General features: G+C 46.3%; 1 protein-coding gene across 1 annotated transcript; it reads right to left on the bottom strand.

Annotated features, from left to right (window-relative positions):
* Positions 1-11,732: 11,732 nt before the first annotated feature.
* Positions 11,733-12,305, bottom strand: ascl1b (achaete-scute family bHLH transcription factor 1b). The gene has a single exon (XM_061677468.1). The coding sequence runs from the start codon at positions 12,303-12,305 to the stop codon at positions 11,733-11,735; it is 573 nt and encodes a 190-aa protein (XP_061533452.1).
* Positions 12,306-18,633: the final 6,328 nt, after the last annotated feature.

The raw sequence follows: 18,633 nt of genomic DNA on the forward strand, positions 1-18,633 counted from the left end.
TGGTTGTTTGTTTAAATGTGCTCAGTCACTAACTGGCGACCAGTCCAGGATGTACCTTGCTTCTTAGTTCTCACTCAAAGTCAGCTGGGATAGACTGCAGCTCACCCGTGAGCCTAATGAGGACAAGTGCTAAAGAAAATGGATGGATGGATAAATGCATGCTTGGTTATTAATAATACTAAGCCTCTGTGTTTGTCATTTTCTGTTCAATATACAGAAATCTGTTCGAGATCATGATAGGGAACTTTCCCTGGCAATGAAAATATCCCAAACGTTTGCAACAGGGAGAGTAGAAAGTGAACAAGCACTTTCCCGAGGGGTAAAAATACTCAACCACTTTTGCACATTGCACGGTGCCATGACATTTTCTTTCCCTGCAATTCCAAGTTTCCAGCTCCATAGACTATCACTGGGCATCATTCCTGGCTGTGCTCTAACTTCCCCATACAACCCAAAAGAAAAACACTTCGCCCACTCTATGCTGCACACTTTATCTCAACTATCATTACAGTCATTAGGCCTCCGTTAGCTCTGTATCACAGGAGTCCACCAGCCTCCAGTTTGACCCATCATAGTTAGCACATCTGTTAGAGTAGAATTAACCTGTAAAATGAGACAAAAGAGGCAAGAAAGTTGGAGTTAAGAAAGAGGATAGTGTGAAGTAAATGGGGAAAGCAGAAATAACGGAGGACAGGCAGGATTAAAATTGTTTGAATTGGGTCCACGCTCGCCCCATTCATTTGGTATTCTTGCTCAAATCAGCGCTTTTGTTCAGCCTGGTACAAAGTAGTGTCAATCATCTCGACCCGGTTTTGTAGAATGGGGAAATTTATTATGAATGTTCTCCTGCAAATAATGAATTGTCCCCCCTGCCTGCGCTTTCCTTCTCCCCCAAGCCACCTCTTCTCAGTCTCCCTTGCCTACGCCCCCCTCCCCATATCAATGCTACAAAATAGGCAATAGAGAGTGAAGTTAGCAATCTCAGGGCCACTCGCATTCTGGACCCACATCAAAGTGACACAGACGTCCAATCAGATTTGTCTTACAGGCATTACATGATGAATATGGTGCAGCCGGAGCACAAAAGCGCCTTTGTGTCTCCTCCGAGCAGAGACTATTCACAGCCCACCACAGCCAGCCAGAGTGGAAGTAAATGGCCAAAAGGGCCCGGGACAGAAAAAAAACACCCAAACTTGTGCAGCACAATAGCCCATGCAAATCACAGCCCCTGCCACCTCCACACTACACACTACAACATAGGCGCACCTCCAACTCCATCCCTCCACCCCCCTCCAGCCTGAGCTTAGTTCCTCACACATGCAGAGGTGTCAGCCACGCTCCTTTCATTCTGTAGAGCTAAGACTGACTTTTTTTGCTTCAGTAAGCACAAGTGACTTTGTGGCTGTCAACAGGAGACATCTATTTACGACTTTTGCTTGAGTGTGGATTTCCAGCACATTGGACCGACAGACTATGGCCCCATCGAGAGAAAGGACAAATTCAAGTTCAAGTGGCACATTGAAATCTTCATATTCATTCATTCATCCACTCGTTATAACACTATGAAAATACTTTGTGTAAATCATCACCATCTCCAGTAGACCTTGTATCATCCACAAAAAAATCACAAGGTATATGTATGTGTGTACTCTGGTTAGGATTGCAGCTCATTTGCAGATGTAATTCAACACATAATTTAGAAACTAAGTAAACTAAATGTGATGTTATAATTTTAGTAAACTTGTATTATTATGGAGACATGACTTCATTCATTAGTAACCTTTATTAAATAACCTCTTGAAATCTTTGATCTTAATTATCAGGAGAATAGTCATGGAGTCATTTCCATGCCAACCCCTACTTTAGCAACCCATAATATGGGCTGGAATCGGCCAGGACATCTCTCAGATTGCATTAGTGATAGCACCAGTAGTAACAACAAACTTTGTCACACTCAAATATTCATTTGCATTGAATATACAATTTGCACATTCGTTGATTGGCATTTCACCACACTTACTTGTCATGTAAATCGCACCTCTCCACTGTAGCTGTGAGACCTGAAACAAACCCAAATCACAAGCCCAATTCAGAGGGGACACAGAAAATGTCTTTGCTTGGTATACCCACTAAGACCCTCCACTGCATGGAAGCCTCTATTCTGCATCCTCCTCTCTAACACCATATTGCCCTCATGTCTTCCCTCACTAAATCCACTAACCTTCTCATAATGTAGGTCTTCCTCTAGCCTTGCCTGGCAGCTCCATCCTCATCATCCTTCAACCAAAATACTCACTATTTCTCCTCTGGACGGTGTTCAAACCATCAAAGTCTGCTCTCTCTAACTTTGTCTCCAAAACATCGGACCTTGGCTGTCCCTCTGATGAGCTCATTTCTAATCCGATCCAACCTGGTCACTCCGAGAGAGAACCTCAACATCTACATTTCTGCCACCACCAACTCTGCTTCCTGTTGTCTCTTCAGTGCCACTGTCTCCAATTCGTACATCATGGCTGGCCTCACCACTGTCTTGAAAACTTTGCCCTTCATTCTAGCAGAGACTCTTCCCTCACATAACACACCTGATACCTTCCTCCACCCGTTCCAACCTGCATGGGCCCGTTTCTTCATTTCCTTACACACTCACCATTCATATAGACTGTTGACCTATTTAAAGTCCTTCACCCTTGCTATTTCTTCTCCCCGTACCCTCACTCTTCCCCCGCCACCCCTCTCATTCATGCACATACAGTATATCGGAGTAATGTAATGGTTTCATCAATCCATCCATTTTCTACACCGCTTATCCTCGCTGTTGTCGCGGGTATGCTGGAGCTTGTCCCAGCTGACTGCGGGCAAGAGGCAGGGTACACCCTGAACTGGTTGCCAGCCAATTGCAGGGCACATATAAACAAACAACCAGTCGCACTCACATTCCCACCTATAAACAATTTAGAGTCTTCAATTGACCTACCATGCATGTTTTTGGGATGTAGGAGGAAACCGGAGTACCCGGAGAAAACCCCTGCAGGCACAGGGAGAACATGCAAACTCCACAAAGGCGAGCCCGGATTTTAACCCGGGTCCTCAGAACTGTGAGCCAGATGTGCTAACCAGTCATGCTACGTGCCGTCTAATGGTTTCACTAAAAGAATAATAATAAAAATAAAAAAGTACAACATAAATCAACAATAAATGTGACAGCTAAATAATGTATACATTCCAAGAACCATTGTTAACTTCGACAGAAACAACAATGACATTTAACGTAACAGTAAGGACATAAATTAAGTCAAAAAATTTAAATAAAAAATCCACATTGCATTGAGGGAATCACGTGGCTTGACGTCACATATGCTTGTTTTCGTTAGCATTAGCAGCTAGGTTTGTGCGCAATCAAACAAGTAGTTACACGGTGGGCCGGCCGTGCGCTGTGTGAGCTCCCCATTCCTTACAGTCTGGTTTAGTCAGTATAATGTTGTCAAGAATCAGTCTTGTATTTCTTTTTTTATACACTTTATTTACCAGAAGATCAGCACACAGCTAGCATCTATTCGACATGAAACTACATTCTTTTTGTGTACTTTTCTTCGCCTCTTTTTCATGTACCGGTAATATTATACATAGAGCCCCTTAGTGTTCTGACTGAGATACCACAGTTGGATAAAATGGTGCCTTTATAACAAGATCACAAACTTGTCTTTTTTTAAATGAATCCCTTATGTGTTTGATACTCACAAGAAAGGCCAATTTTCAAGTGAAATCTATTTATATTTGTGTTTGACATTGCCTCACTAGAAATGTTTGTGGACAAGAAAATTGAGTTTCCTGCTATATGCACAATGTGAGTTTAAGAAAAACTATTATTCTTCTCCAAGTCCACAAAACACATGTAGACTGGTTGGGCGAACTCCCATGCAGCCTCGAGGACCTTGCCGAGGGTGCAGAGCTGGTCCACTGTTCCACCGCCAGGATGAAAACCACACTGCTCCTCCTGAATCTGAGATTCGACTTCCCGACAGACCCTCCTCTCCAGCACCCCTGCATAGACCTTACCAGGGCGGCTGAGGAGTGTGATCCCCCTGTAGTTGGAACGCATCCTCCAGTCCTCCTTCTGAAAAAGGGGGACAACCACCCCAGTCTGCCAATCCAGAGGCACTGTCCCCGATGTCCACGCGATGTTGCAGGGGCGAGTCAACCAGGACAACCCCACAACATCCAGAGCCTTTAAGAACTCCAGGTGAATCTCATCCACCCACAGGACTTTTCCACCGAGGATTTTTTTAACCACCTTGGTGACCTCAACCCCAGAGATAGGAGAGCCTGCCTCAGAGAACCCAGACTCTGCTTCCTCATGGGAAAGCGTGTCGGTGGAATTGAGGAGGTCTTTGAAGTATTCTCCCCACCGGCTCACAACGTCCTGAGTCGAGGTCAGCAGCGCCCCATCCCCACTATACACAGTGTTGATGGTGCAATGCTTCCCCCTCCTGAAACGCCGGAAGGTAGACCAGAATTTCCTCGAAGACGTACGGAAGTCTTTCTCCATGGCCTCACCGAACTCCTCCCATGCCCGAGTTTTTGCTTCAGCAACCACCAACGCCGCATTTCGCTTGGCCAGCCAGTACCTATCAGCTGCCTCAGGAGTCCACAGCCCAAAAAGGCCCGATAGGACTCCTTCTTCAACTTGACAGCATCCCTCACCATTGGTGTCCACCAACGGGTTCAAGGATTGCCACCACGACAGGCACCGACCACCTTATGGCCACAGCTCCGGTCGGCCGCCTCAGCAATGGAGGCGCGGAACATGGTCCACTCAGACTCGGTCTCCCGCATCCCCCGGAGCATGAGCAAAGTTCTGTCGGAGGTGGGAGTTGAAATTCCTTCTGACAGGGGATTCTGCCAGACGTTCCCAGCAGACCCTCACAATACGTTTGGGCCTGCCACGTCGGACCGGCATCTTCCCTCACCATCGGAGCCAACTCACCACCAGGTGGTGATCAATTGACAGCTCCGCCCCTCTCTTCACCCAATTGTCTAAGACATGCGGCCACAAGTCCGATGACACGACCACAAAGTCCATCATCAAACTGCGACCTAGGGTGTCCTGGTACCAAGTGGACTTGTGGACACCCTTATGCTTGAGCATGGTGTTCGTTATGGACAATCCGTGATGAGCACAGAAGTCCAATAACAGAACACCACTCGGGTTTTGATCGGGGGGGGGGCGTTCCTCCTAATCACGCCCTTCCAGGTCTCACTGTCATTGCCCACGTGAGCATTGAAGTCCCCCAGCAGGACGATGGAGTCCCCAGCGGGAGCGCTCTCCAGCACCCCAAAAAGGGTGGGTACTCTGACCTGCTGTTTGGTGCATAGGCACAAACAACAGTCAGGACCCGTCCCCCCACCCGAAGGCGGAGGGAGGCTACCCTCTCGTCCACCGGGGTGAACCCCAACGTACAAGCGCCGAGCTGGGGGGCAATAAGTATACCCACACCTGCTCGGCACCTCTCACCGTGGGCAACTCCAGAGTGGAAGAGAGTCCAACCCCTCTCGAGAGGACTGGTACCAGAGCCCAAGCTGTGTGTGGAGGCAAGTCCGAACTTCTCAACCTCACACACCAGCTCCTTCCCTGCTACGTCCCTAGAGCCAGCTTCTGTAGCCGGGGATCAGATTGCCAAGGTCCCTGCCTTCGGCCACCGCCCAGCTCGCACTGCACCCGACCCCTACGGCCCCTCCCACAGGTGGTGAGCCCATGGAAAGGGGGACCCACGTTACCCTTTTGGGCTGTGCCCGGCCGGGCGCCATGGGTGCAGGCCCGACCACCAGGTGCTCGCCTTCAAGCCCCACCTCCAGGCCTGGCTCCAGACAGGGGCCTCGGTGACCCGCGTCCGGGCAAGGGAAACCTAGATCCATTAATAGTTTTCATCATAGGGGTCTTTAAGCCGTGCTTTGTCTGGTCCATCACCTCGGACCCTACCAGGGGCGTGAAGCCCCAGACAACTTAGGATCATTGGGACACACAAACCCCTCCACCACAATAAGGTGATGGCTTCCAGGGGGGATTATCTAAATGAGGAAACCAATTTGGTCATTCATTATTAGGTGAAATTACTCATTTTCTCGCGTGTATTCATAATTGCTCTTGAACTAAGCAAAAATATTTATATTATCCTTGTACTTGCTTATTCTGATAGAATTGTCAGTAGAATACTTGATTACTAATTGCATCACTACTGGATGAAAATTCCTACTTGTGACAGGTCTGTTTAATGTCACTTCAGAAATAAATTAAGAGAATTTAAAAAGAATAACTGAAAACGTACAATCGATCAGTTTTGAAAGGGCAATAAACTAAGCCCATCCTTGACGAATGGCTTTGAAGGTGCTAAAATTTTTGATCTGCCATCTTAGTTTTCTTATAAAGGTTCAATGCACTTGTTTTTCAAATTTGGTTTGAGAAATAAATATCCATCAATTTTTCTGTACCACTTAGCCTCACTAGGGTCACGGGCGTGCGAGAGCCTATCCCAGCTATCTTCGGGCGAGAGGCGGGGTACACCCTGAACTGGACGCCAACCAGTCACAGTCACATAGAAACAAACAACCATTCGCACTCACATTCACACCTACGGGAAATTTGGGTGGGCCACCGTGCCGCCCCAATATGTAAATGCACTATATAATATATACCAACCATCCATTTTCTGTACCGCTTTTCCTCACAAGGATCGCAGGCATGCTGGAGCCTATCCCAGCTATCTTCGGGCGAGAGGAGGAGTACACCCTGAACTGGTTGCCAGCCAATTGCATATAATATATACATATTAATTAACTATAAATATTATATATTTCAAATATATTTTTATTTTGTTGGTAAAATGTCTAGAAAGGACTTGAAACTCAAAGTGTAGGACTTCGCGACTTGATTCGGAACTTGCGTGTCTCAACTTGAGACTTGACTCGGGACTTGCCTGTCTCAACTTGGGACTTGACTCGGGACTTGAGGGCAAAGACTTGAGACTTGGTCCCACCTCTGCAGTGTATATTGTATTACTTCGGCTCATCTTCATCCCTCTCCTTTTCAGCGCATGCCTTCACCTCCTCCAACTGCTCCCTGCTTTCACTGCTAATAACAATGTCATCTGCGAACATCATGGTCCATGGTGATTCCAACCTAACCTCATCTGTCAGCCTATCCAATATCCTATTCCACTCTTGGTAAAAGGAGTCACACCTACAGCACACCTCACTACTGTTCTGCTGCCCTCATACATGTCCTGTACTATTCTAACATACTTCTTTGCCACTCCAGACTTCCACATGCAGTACCAGAGTTCCTCTCCCCGTATCTTGTCTTAGGCTTTCTCTAGATCTACAAAGACACACTGTAGCTCCTTCTGACCTTCTCTGTACTTATCCATCAACACCCTAAAGGTAAATAATGCATCTGTGGTACTCCTCCTAGGCATGAAACCATATTATTGCTCATTAATACTCACTTCTGTCCTGAGTATAGCCTCCACTACTCTTTCCCTTAACTTTACTGCGTGACTCATCAACTTTATGCCTCAACAGTTCTCACAACTCTGTTGCACATCACCCTTGTTCTGACAAATTGGCCCCAGCACATCTTTCATCCATTCCTGCGACATCTTCTAGAATTCTGTTGAACAACCTGGTCAAAAACTCCACAGCCACCTCTCCGAGATCCTGCCAAACCTCCACAGATATGTCATCAGGACCAACTGCCTTTCTAACTTCCACTGCCACTTCCTGGTCCACCACACTTGCCTCTTCTACTCTTCCTTCTCTCTTATTTTCCTCATTCATCAACTCCTCAAAGTATTCTTTCCATCTGTCCAGCACAATCAGGTTTGTGTTGACATGCGCTGCCAATGGTGGGACCTTGTATAAACAAGTGTGTGCCTTTCCAAATCAAATCCAATCAACTCAATTTACAACAGGTGGATTACAATCAAGTTTTATACATCCCTCCTTCATTGTAATTGGAGTATCTGTATGTATGTATGTACATATGTATGTGTGTGTGTGTGGGGGGGGGGAGTTAGACTGATAGCATGTAAATATGTTCTGACTTCTTAATGCTGTTTATTGCTTGTGTTGTGGCACACACACACTAATAAAAAACTTGCTGGCTACATATTCAACAACACATAATTTAGGGACACACACAGGAGTAAGTGACGAACACCACCCAACTCTTGACTCTTGTCGCATTGGCCTGCATGCATAAATGGGCTGCATGTGATTGATTATTTAATGATAGATTAACATGAACATGGCCCTTATATTTGCAACATGAAAATGACCCAACGGGACAAAGTAGCATGAATAAATGATCTTGTCTCGTTGTAGCTGAGGGGAAAATTGCATATCAATCAATCCGTCAGTGGACAAACGCTTTCTTTCATTGAGTGAGCTGGCCTCTGGTTGACACTCAAGGACATCAGAGACACCATCAAGCGTGTCATAATGGGGCAGCGGGGTGTTGCACGCCCCAATTTGATTTGTCTTTGGGAGTCCTGGTGACGTATAGGGTTATACAACACATTATGTCTTTCAAGTCATTCATCACTTGTTTGATCCTGACTGTGCCACTGACCAATAGATGCACCAGAGATTTTGTCACCCCCTCTCAAGTGCAGACACGTGGCTAACACCTGCAGTCTGTGTGTGTGTGTGTGTGTGTGTGTGTGTGTGTGTGTGCGTGTACCCATTTTGTAGAGCATTCAAGGAACCATAACTTAAATTTGAGTTGAAAAGGATCCAATGCCGCAAGCCTCTCAATGAGGCAGTAGAACCATGTAATTTCTCGCAGCCAAAAATGTTTCCATCCATCCATTTTCTGAGCCGCTTCTCCTCACGAGGGTCGCGGGTGTGCTGGAGCCTATCCCAGCTGTCATCGGGCAGGAGGCGGGGTACACCTTGAACTGGTTGCCAGCCAATCGCAGGGCACATCGAAACAAACAACCATTCGCACTCACAGTCATGCCTACGGGCAATTTAGAGTCTCCAATTAATGCATGTTTTTGGGATGTGGGAGGAAACCGGAGTGCCCGGAGAAAACCCACGCAGGCACGGGGAGAACATGCAAACTCCACACTGTAAGGTTGACGCTCTAACCAGTCGGCCACCGTGCCGCCTGTGTATATATAATACAATGTATTATTTTTGTATTGTTTTATTATTTTTATTCATTTGTATTATTATTATTGTTATTTTAATTATGTTTTAGTACATTAAAATATTTGTATTGTATAGTTTCATTACAAAAATCTTATTTATAGCACAGTAACTCTGACACCAAACTCAATCTTTTACAATTTTTAAAAAATTCAACAAGTAATATTAATTCATCATTTTCCACACTGTTCAAACATTTAAACAGTCTTAACTGTCATAAAAGTACAACAAATAATTAAACCGCCCTTCAAACTAAATGAATACAACATTCAGTAAATATAACGTGAACTTCATAACATTCTCAACTCTCATGAAAGTGTAAAAATAGGTTAACCATTGTAGAGTTGCTTCCTAAATCACTAACAATGTACTCACTTGAAACTTTGATGGCAAGTGACAGACTCGTGGGTGTATTCACCTATTGAGAATAAACACCTTGAGGGGTATTTTTTCTTCCTTTTTTAATTGATGACATTAACTCACTTTCTTCTAACCCAGTACATATCATACTGAGAAGCCAGAAGGGAGACATTTGCACCTCTTTGTGACATTACAATAAGTTGTGTTTCCGGTTCTATGGTTATCATCACAAACTTCTCTGTCCTTCTCACTGGTATACAAAATATAGTGGTGGCATGACAAAAAAAAAATCTGAAGATGAACAGTTTTTTTAGTTGTCACTTTTTTTCACGGTAGCCGACTGGTTAGATCGTCAGCCTCACAGTTCTGAGGACCCGGGTTCAATCCCCAGCCCCGCTTGTGTGGAGTTTGCATGTTCTCCCCGTGCCTGTGTGGGTTTTCTCCGGGCACTCCGGTTTCCTCCCACATCCCAAAAACATGCATTAATTGGAGACTCTAAATTGCCCATAGGCATGACTGTGAGTGCGAAAGGTTGTTTGTTTGTATGTGCCCTGCGATTGGCTGGCAACCAGTTCAGGGTGTACCCCGCCTCCTGCCCGATGACAGCTGGGAAAGGCTCCAGCACACCCGCGACCCTAGTGCGGAGAAGCGGCTCAGAAAATGGATGGATAGATGGATGGATATATATACACATTTATAATGCTATCCTTTTGTACATTCTATAAATATATATATATATATATATATATATATATATATATACAAATTAAATAAATATATTTTTTCATAATACATCATTTACCAAAATAACAACAGTAATAATATTATATAAATATATCTAGTCTAATAGTTATTTCTATTAAATATATACAGTATATGTAGTCTATGTATATGTAGTCATTATAACGGTGTCCTTCAAAAGTTGCATCAAAGGAAAAAAATAAGTTTTGTGTCATCATCTGCGTGGCTGTTTTTGCCATCAGACTTTAATGGCGATGATAATCATCATCATCATCATCATCATAATCGAGTTTAATCATTTACCATAACGACCCTAATTTGAATAATGAGCCGCAAAGAAAGCACAATGGCGCCCACAGTGGGGTGTTGTGCTCCCAATTTTGCGAGAGATGTGCTTGTGATTGAGCCCTGCATAAAAAACACAGTCGGGGATGCAACTGGTCTGCAAGGCCAGGTTTTTATTTTGATTGATCTTAGTCAGGCCAATACGAATTTTGACCTGACTCATTGTCTTGCTGACTTTCCCGGGGCCGTATTTCAAGTAGGCTTTGAGAAGAGTGAAAAAGAAAAAGAAGGGAAAAAAAAAACACTCTCCCTGCAGGCGAAATAGTGAACACATAAAACAATGCAATGAAAGAAAAGTAATATTAATCTCCCCTCCCCGAATGCAGACAAAGAGTCGCGGAAGGTGAGCGTCTCGTAATGCTTAATGAGGGCTCACGCAGCTGTGCAATTTTAGCCCCATGTGCCCAATCAAATCGGGGAAGGGTCACTGAGGAGGGGGGCTTGAGGGTTGAATAGAAGTGCTCCATAGTTTGCTCAATTACCGCCACACACTCCCTTCCACGCGTCAACATAAGGTCATAAAGATGGAAGCAAATTGATACACACCCGCAAGCATTTCATATAAATAGATGCTTTTATTTATAAAAGTTATCTTACACAAAATATATCTGTTCGAATCAAATATTTACATTCGGAGGCTACAGAAAGTGGAGAACAAGTGCATACATCAATAGAGATCTTCTGATGGCCACCTAGTTTTCTCTATATTTTTCTATAAAAAGAGGGAACTCAACGACAGTGCGTCCCAGGTAGCCTAGATATTGCTGATAATCCATCTGCGATCATTTATTTTCAGTGTACAAAAATAGGTGCGGCATGTGTTAGAATGAATGACAAGAAAGAAATGAGAAGAAACGTTTGCCCATCTGCAGTCACGTGAGGGCGCGCGCGCGTGTCACCTAATAATTGCACTTATTCAACAGTATTTACTTCAGCGCGTCAACATGACACACTCCTTCATTCCTGTCATTATTGCTTGGCTGCCTTTCTCGCAGAGAGTCACTCGGGTGAGGGAGGGAGGGAAGGAGGGAAGGAGGGAGGGCGCTCACAGTCTCGCGTTGACGCACGCGTGGGCTTCTGAGTCAGTAGCGGTCGAACCAGGTGGTGAAGTCCAGCAACTCTTGCTCCTCGGAGCTCAGAGGCTCGTCGGACGAGTAGGTGGAGTGAGGCGACTCCGGGTCGGCCGAGTAGGTGTTGGAGAGCGTGGGCGAGGGCAGTCCGCACTGGAAGGCGGCCGACACGGCGTCGTGCTCGTCTAAAAGCTGCTGCAAAGCGCGGATGTACTCCACCGCGGAGCGCAAAGTCTCCACCTTGCTCATCTTCTTGTTGGCGGCCCCGTTGGGGACGTGCTGGCGCAGCGTCTGGAAGCCCATGTTGACCTGCTTGACCCGGTTCCGCTCTCGTTCGTTCCGCCGGGCCACGGCCACGGGCTGCTGCTGCGGGATGGCGTAGCCCAGACCGTTGAAGCTCAGGCGCCGCTTGCAGCGCAGCAGCTCGGGCGAGTCGGAGCGCTGTCTCTTCAGCACCTTGCCGCGGTTCTGCTCGTGCGCGCTCGGGAGCGAGCAATCCTGCGCCGGGGCGTGCGCGCTCGAGCCGGCGCGCCTCTCCGTCAGCGCGAAGGCGAAGGCTGCCTGCGTGCTGCTGATGGTTGCCATGTCTGCTGTGACAGCTCCCGTGATGGATGCGGCGGCGCTTGGCTCTCGTGTCCTTCGCGTGGGAGGCCCGTGTGCAGGTCCAAGTCTCTCTTGACTGCTATTGCCCACGAGCCGTTGTGACCCAAACTTTGGCAGCACTCCTCTTTTTCACCACGCGCCCTGACGCGCACCCCACCCCACCCCAGCCTCCCTCCCCTCGCATGCACGCTCCGTGGTGAGGCCCCGCCCCCGCTGTGCGATTCTTCGCGGGCCGGCTCCCTCGGGCCAGGCGCGTGGCTCCGGGAGCTCAATAAACAATCTGAGCTTTCACTGGGCCCCGAGCACGCGCTGGCCTCATTTGCATCCCAATGTCTCCAACTTGAAGGCCCATTGGTCCATTCAAACGGCCTGCAACCGTGCGAGAAGAAAGCATGGAGGAGGGGAGGGGAGGGGGCGAGGGACAGGGGTTGGGGGGGGGGGGGGAGACAGAAAAGACTGGGGGTGAGTAGGGAAAAAAGTGAATGGTTGGACTCTTTGAAATGTCTTTTGAATTTGACAATGTACCCCTGGCAAGTCTTCAAATCAAAAGTCCTCGCCCCCCCACCATCGTTCTCCTCTGGCTCTTTACGATCGCAAATACCAAGACGCGCGGTGCCGTATCCAGGCTACAGCTTGACGCAGCCAAATGGACGCGAAGCGTGTCTCTGTGCACAGTAATTGGCAATTAGACAAGTGGCGCGAGGACGCCATTCACTCCAAAGTCAACATTGTGTTTATGACGTGCGGCGGGTTGACGTTCGCTCCCGTTAGAAAGGCAAAGGCGAAGGCATTGCTGGAGAGTGTTCGGGGAGTTCATCCCAAATCGAACTGCAGGTGCACGGAGGCATTTCAGCACCGTCTAGGAGCGGACAGTTTGATAACAAGAGAATTAGACATGCGGTTTTTAAATGTGCACCACACTTAAAAAAAATTCAAAATTAAAAAATTAAAAACTCTTGGCTTTGTTCGGGTTCAGTTTCGGAACATCTGTGCACGGTTGGTCTTTTTTAGAAGCAACTCAGCGATGCAATCCACGTAGAAACCTGAGCAAGGACTGCAAGCATAAATTGGGTAATTACGCCATCTTACGGTATAAACGAGTAATTGCGACAAATCTCCCCACAATTTAAAAACGTAACCATTCATCCAGTTTTTTTGTTTTTTTAACTCATGATTCAACTTTTGAGACAGTTTAGATTTCTCCACCTAACATGCATGCTCTTGGAACGTGGGAGGAAGCCTTAGTGTCCGGAGAAACCCCACACAAGCACTGAGAAAACATGCAAACTCCACACGGGAAGGCCGAGCCGAGTTTGGAACCCTGAACCTTAGAAGTGTGAGGCAGGTGGGCTAACTATACATCCGTGCATCCATCTTCTGCAGGGTCGTGGGGGTTGGATGGACAGATGGACGCATGGATGAATGGATGGTGCAGAATTGGATTGAACAATGGAACTGAGAGGTTTCATATTGACTGAATATTTGTTTCTCTACAGTGTTTTCCACGCATCAATCAATTTATTCCCACTTTTATCTCACTTGAGTATTTTGTGTATTGTCTTGGGTGCAATGCTCTTACCCAATACTTCGAAGCTTTCCGGGAACACCGCTCCAGCAGTGTCACTGCTGTTGTTAAAGCAGAACATTTGAGAAGGTTCCAATATGGATCTCATTCGATCAGTGATTCCGGGAAATTGGCCAATTTCACTTGACTGGTCCGAATATAATTGACCATAAATCATGTATCTTTGTTCATTTACCCATGTCTGCGACGAGGCAGAACAATTCAATGTAATTCCACTAAATGGCAGAACGTACAACGAACTATCCATCTATTGTCACAGGCCATGATTTCACACTGAGCAAAATCATTATTTCAGTACAATATGTATAACTTTAGTGACATTTTTGCTCGGTCCTGTGCTGAGCTTTTTCTAATGTCAAAATATAGGATTCCCAACCCGTATTCTCCTTCTATTTGTCATGGTCTGTGTTTTGGTTTGGGTTGTGTTTAGTTTTGTTCCATGTTTTCCTGTGTTTTATGTTTGTCGTGTGCTCATTAAGTTGTTGTGTCCACCTGTTCTCGTCTGCTTTGTGTCGACCAATCGGCTCTCTCCAGCCACTCATGTCTTGTCCAGGTGTTCCTCGTTGTCTCGTCTATATGTTTGTATTTAGTTCCCTGGTTTCTTTCAGTTCTTGTCGGTTCATTGTCGTTGTCACATGTCTCTGCCATGTCATAGTCGTCAGTTGTCTTTATCATTGTGGTATGTTATTGTCAGGTGTCATTTTCCCTTTCTATTCCACATCTTACTCACAGGTCATAGTTTGTTTCCAGTTTTAGATATTCGAGTGTTTCTTTGTTACTTTGATTTGATTGGTATCTGTTGTGGGACTTTGTTCAGTTTTCCCCTTTTGAAGATGAAATATTATTTTGAGACTCCCGCACTCCTGCCTTGCCTCCCTGCTTCCCTGCAATTGGGTCCACCATGTTCTTGCCTTGCGTTACTCGCCCTCGCCCTAACCACGTACGTGACAGAATGAACCGACCAGAACAGGACCCAGCGGGAAGAAGATGGCGTCACCCTGGACACCACCAAACTGCCTCCCACCGTCCTCAGCCTGCCATCCATACCTACCCTCCTCCAGTAAGCCCTATCGTTCAGTCTTTTCTGTCCTTTTCATCGGGTCCCCCCACTTGTCCTAGTTATTCACCATGCCCTACTATTTTACATCCACATGTTTCTTTAGTTTCTGATTTTTCTGATTGTGAAGATGGCCCCGATTTAGTTAACCTTCTGTCTGATTCTGACTCTGACACAGACTTCGATTTTTCTGGTTCCTTCCCTAGTTTATCCCGTCCTCGTCAGTTTTTGTCATGTCTCCCCGTTTCCAACCCCAGTGAGTCCAAATCCTTTCCCTCTGACCTTTTCTTGAGCACCCGTTTGGCCATCTACCCGGGACCACCGCGTGGTGGCCAACGGAGGCGCCCAAGTAAAGGTCAACTTTTGCCCCCTCGTTGTTTTTCCCCTGTTCACAAGTCACTTAATTTTTCACCTGTTCCCACACGTTGTTCCACGGCTCCAATTAAGTCACGTCTAGTCAAACCTGCCCCAAGCCACCATCTTCAGTACCAGCCATTTTTCCTTGTTCACCTTCCCGAGACCTTGTGCACTCTTCCACTCCCATACCCTCTACTCCCAAACCTCAATTGCGGCAGGCTGAGGAAGCGACTGCAGGCCCCGTTCCTGCTCCTCTGCAGCTGCGGCAGGCTCCCGTTCCTGCTCCTCGGCAGCGGCCGCCACCTGTCCTTGCTCCGGCGGCACTCGTCCAGCGGCCGCCATCCAACCCTATTGCCTGGCCCCTGCATTACCATTGGCTTCGGCACCGTGGCCGTCCGCCTGAATGGCCCTGTAAAGACCCTGGTGCTTGGCGTCCTGGACGACCTCCTGAACCGCTCAGCCAAGCACCTCACCCCGGGTGGCCTGGATGACCACCAGACTGACCTGAGGGGTGGACTCTGTACCCTCCTCCAGGCCCCCTTCCGCCCACCCTGGGTTGGTGACTTTTTGGTTGTTGTTTGGGGAACGTTTGGGATACGTTCCTTTAGAGGGGGGGGGTACTGTCATGGTCTGTGTTTTGGTTTGGGTTGTGTTTAGTTTTGTTCCATGTTTTCCTGTGTTCCATGTTTGTGTGCTCATTAAGTTGTTGTGTCCACCTGTTCTCGTCTGCTTTGTCGACCAATCGGCTCTCTCCAGCCACTCATGTCTTGTCCAGGTGTTCCTCGTTGTCTCGTCTATCTGTTTGTATTTAGTTCCCTGGTTTCTTTCAGTTCTTGTCGGTTCATTGTCACATGTCTTTGCCATGTCATAGTCGTCAGTTGTCTTTATCATTGCGGTATGTCATTGTCAGGTGTCATTTTCCCTATCTATACCACGTCTTACTCACAGGTCATAGTTTGTTTCCAGTTTTAGATATTAAAGTGTTTCTTTGTTACTTTGGTTTGGTATCTGTTGTGGGACTTTGTTCAGTTTTCCCTTTTCGAAGATTAAATATTATTTTGAGACTCCTGCACTCCTGCCTTGCTTCCCTGCAATTGGGTTCACCATGTTCTTGCCTTGCGTTACTCGCCCTCGCCCTAACCACGTATGTGACACTATTCAGTATTTGCGATTGTGTGTTTTCCTTTTACAGATTTTGGATAGCGTCTACTGTTACTTTCCCATGATGAAACACCAAAGGTCATGCCACAATTCTTAGGGCTGCCCCTGTCAACAGCAGGGTCGCCAAGGATAATGCTCTGATTACTCACACCCCTCTTTACACTTCCAATGACATCTAATGCAGTTTTTATTAAGACCATGTAAAACAGTGGTATGTGGGACTTCATCATTTGAGTATCACAAACGAACAGTGGAACAAGTGGACTTTCACCTCCAAACCACATGCCACAGCTGGAGCAGGCTTTACAAACCTACAAACAAATGAATATACACCAAAGCTAAGAGTCAATCATTGCCAACTATGGGCCCGTGATGCCCATTTGATACTCTTTTGTGATTACTCCCTGTTTGACTGTAATTCTCAATACCCACCAGAATACAAAGAAACCACAGTGCCAGCTTAAAAAGTCCACTGTGACACAGTAAAACTGTTCCGGCATAAAAGGGATACAGATCTTCCTTTCTGCTTACCCGAACAGCTGAACAGGACAACATTTTTTTGTTGATATAGAAGCATATTCCACCACCTTTCGTTTTCCCTACTAGCTCCGTGACGCAGTCCGCTCGGTGTAGTTGAAAGCCCGGAAGCATTACTGCGTCATCGGGGATGCGTTCACATAGCAATGTCTCTGTGAAGGACAGGATAGCTGAATGTCCTAAGTCTTTACTGGTCTTTGTGTGAAGATGAAGCTGGTCCATTTTGTTGGGTAGAGAGCGTAGACTTTTTAGGTGAAACGACGGAAGCGGCACTTGGAACCCTCTGTTCTGGAGCTTGACCTGCACTCCGGCTCGCTTCCCCCTGTGGCGTCACCTCCATGCGCCATTGATCCCAGCTGCTCCACCGGTGAGTAACTCCGAGAATAAAATGGTGAAGTCTTCCCTTGTGTAAGTAAGTCGTGTAATGTCTCCAAAGACGAATGGAAAAACACAGAAACAGACAATTCTAGAGAGCTCGTTACCACATGTGTTACAACACTGTGGCTTCGTAGTAAATGTGCGAGTACTAAACTGACCTGCCTATTGAAAATGTGCGGTGCATTATGAAGCGCAAAATATGACAAGACCCCCGACTGTTGAGCAACTTAAGTTGTACATCAAGCAAGAATGAGAAAGAATTCCACCTACAAAGCTTCAACAATTAGTTTCCTCAGTCCCTAAACTGTAAACAAAAGGTGATTCAATACAGTGGTTAACCTGCCCCTTTTCTGGAAGGTATTGCAAAAAACAATAGTTTATCAGTTGGAACATTACTTATCTTTTCTATACTGCTTATCTTCACTAGGGTCACAGGGGTGCTGGAGTCTATCCCTGAACTGGTCGCCAGCCAATCCAAACTAGCATTCTTATAATAATAATTGAAAATAGAGAATAAAACACTGTAGAAACACTGCACATTGTAATCCGGAGTACTCTGAGAAAACCCACGTAGGGACAGGGAGAACATGCAAAGTCCACACAGGGGAAGCTGGATTGTAACCCCGGTCCTTAGAACTGTAAAGTAGAGGCAGAACCACAGAAGGAGTCTACCGCGTGGCACCTTTTCTCTTTAAATGGACTCTTATGTCATCTTACGGAACACTGTCCAGCATCTTGCTATCGTAATGAACATTGTACAGCACCAGACTATGAGGTTGATGTTGCCCACTCGACATCCATTGCGGCCCGGTCGACCTGGACGGGGGATCCCCCTCATCTGCAGTCCCTTCTCAAAGAGAGGTGTGTGAGAGCGCGGGTGTATGTTTGAGATAGTGAACATGAGGGAAAGTTGAAAGAGGAGGGACAACAATACAGTAGAGTGGATTACCAAAAGAAAATCCCTTATACATAGTTGCATCATATCAATGGTTACAAGGTTAAAAAGATTTCATCAAGTTTGGATGAGGCAACATTAATTAATGGCAACATCAAGGAGTTTGGACAAAGCATGGTAAAGGAAATGAGAAAAATAGCTTTACAATAATTCCAAAATAATTGAAGGACTTTTGAAGGACTAACATACTGAGCTGAAAGCATCTCAAAGTAGTTTCCGAATCATGAAAAAATGGCCTCCACCTCTCAATCTTGTCAAACATCTTGCGTGCAAGTGTGAA

The sequence above is a fragment of the Phycodurus eques genome, chromosome 5 (genome assembly GCF_024500275.1).
Source record: "Phycodurus eques isolate BA_2022a chromosome 5, UOR_Pequ_1.1, whole genome shotgun sequence".
Lineage (NCBI taxonomy): Eukaryota > Metazoa > Chordata > Actinopteri > Syngnathiformes > Syngnathidae > Phycodurus > Phycodurus eques.

Excerpts from the sequence above, each read along its gene's own strand:
- ascl1b (XM_061677468.1), bottom strand. The coding sequence starts at position 12,305 with ATGGCAACCATCAGCAGCACGCAGGCAGCCTTCGCCTTCGCGCTGACG.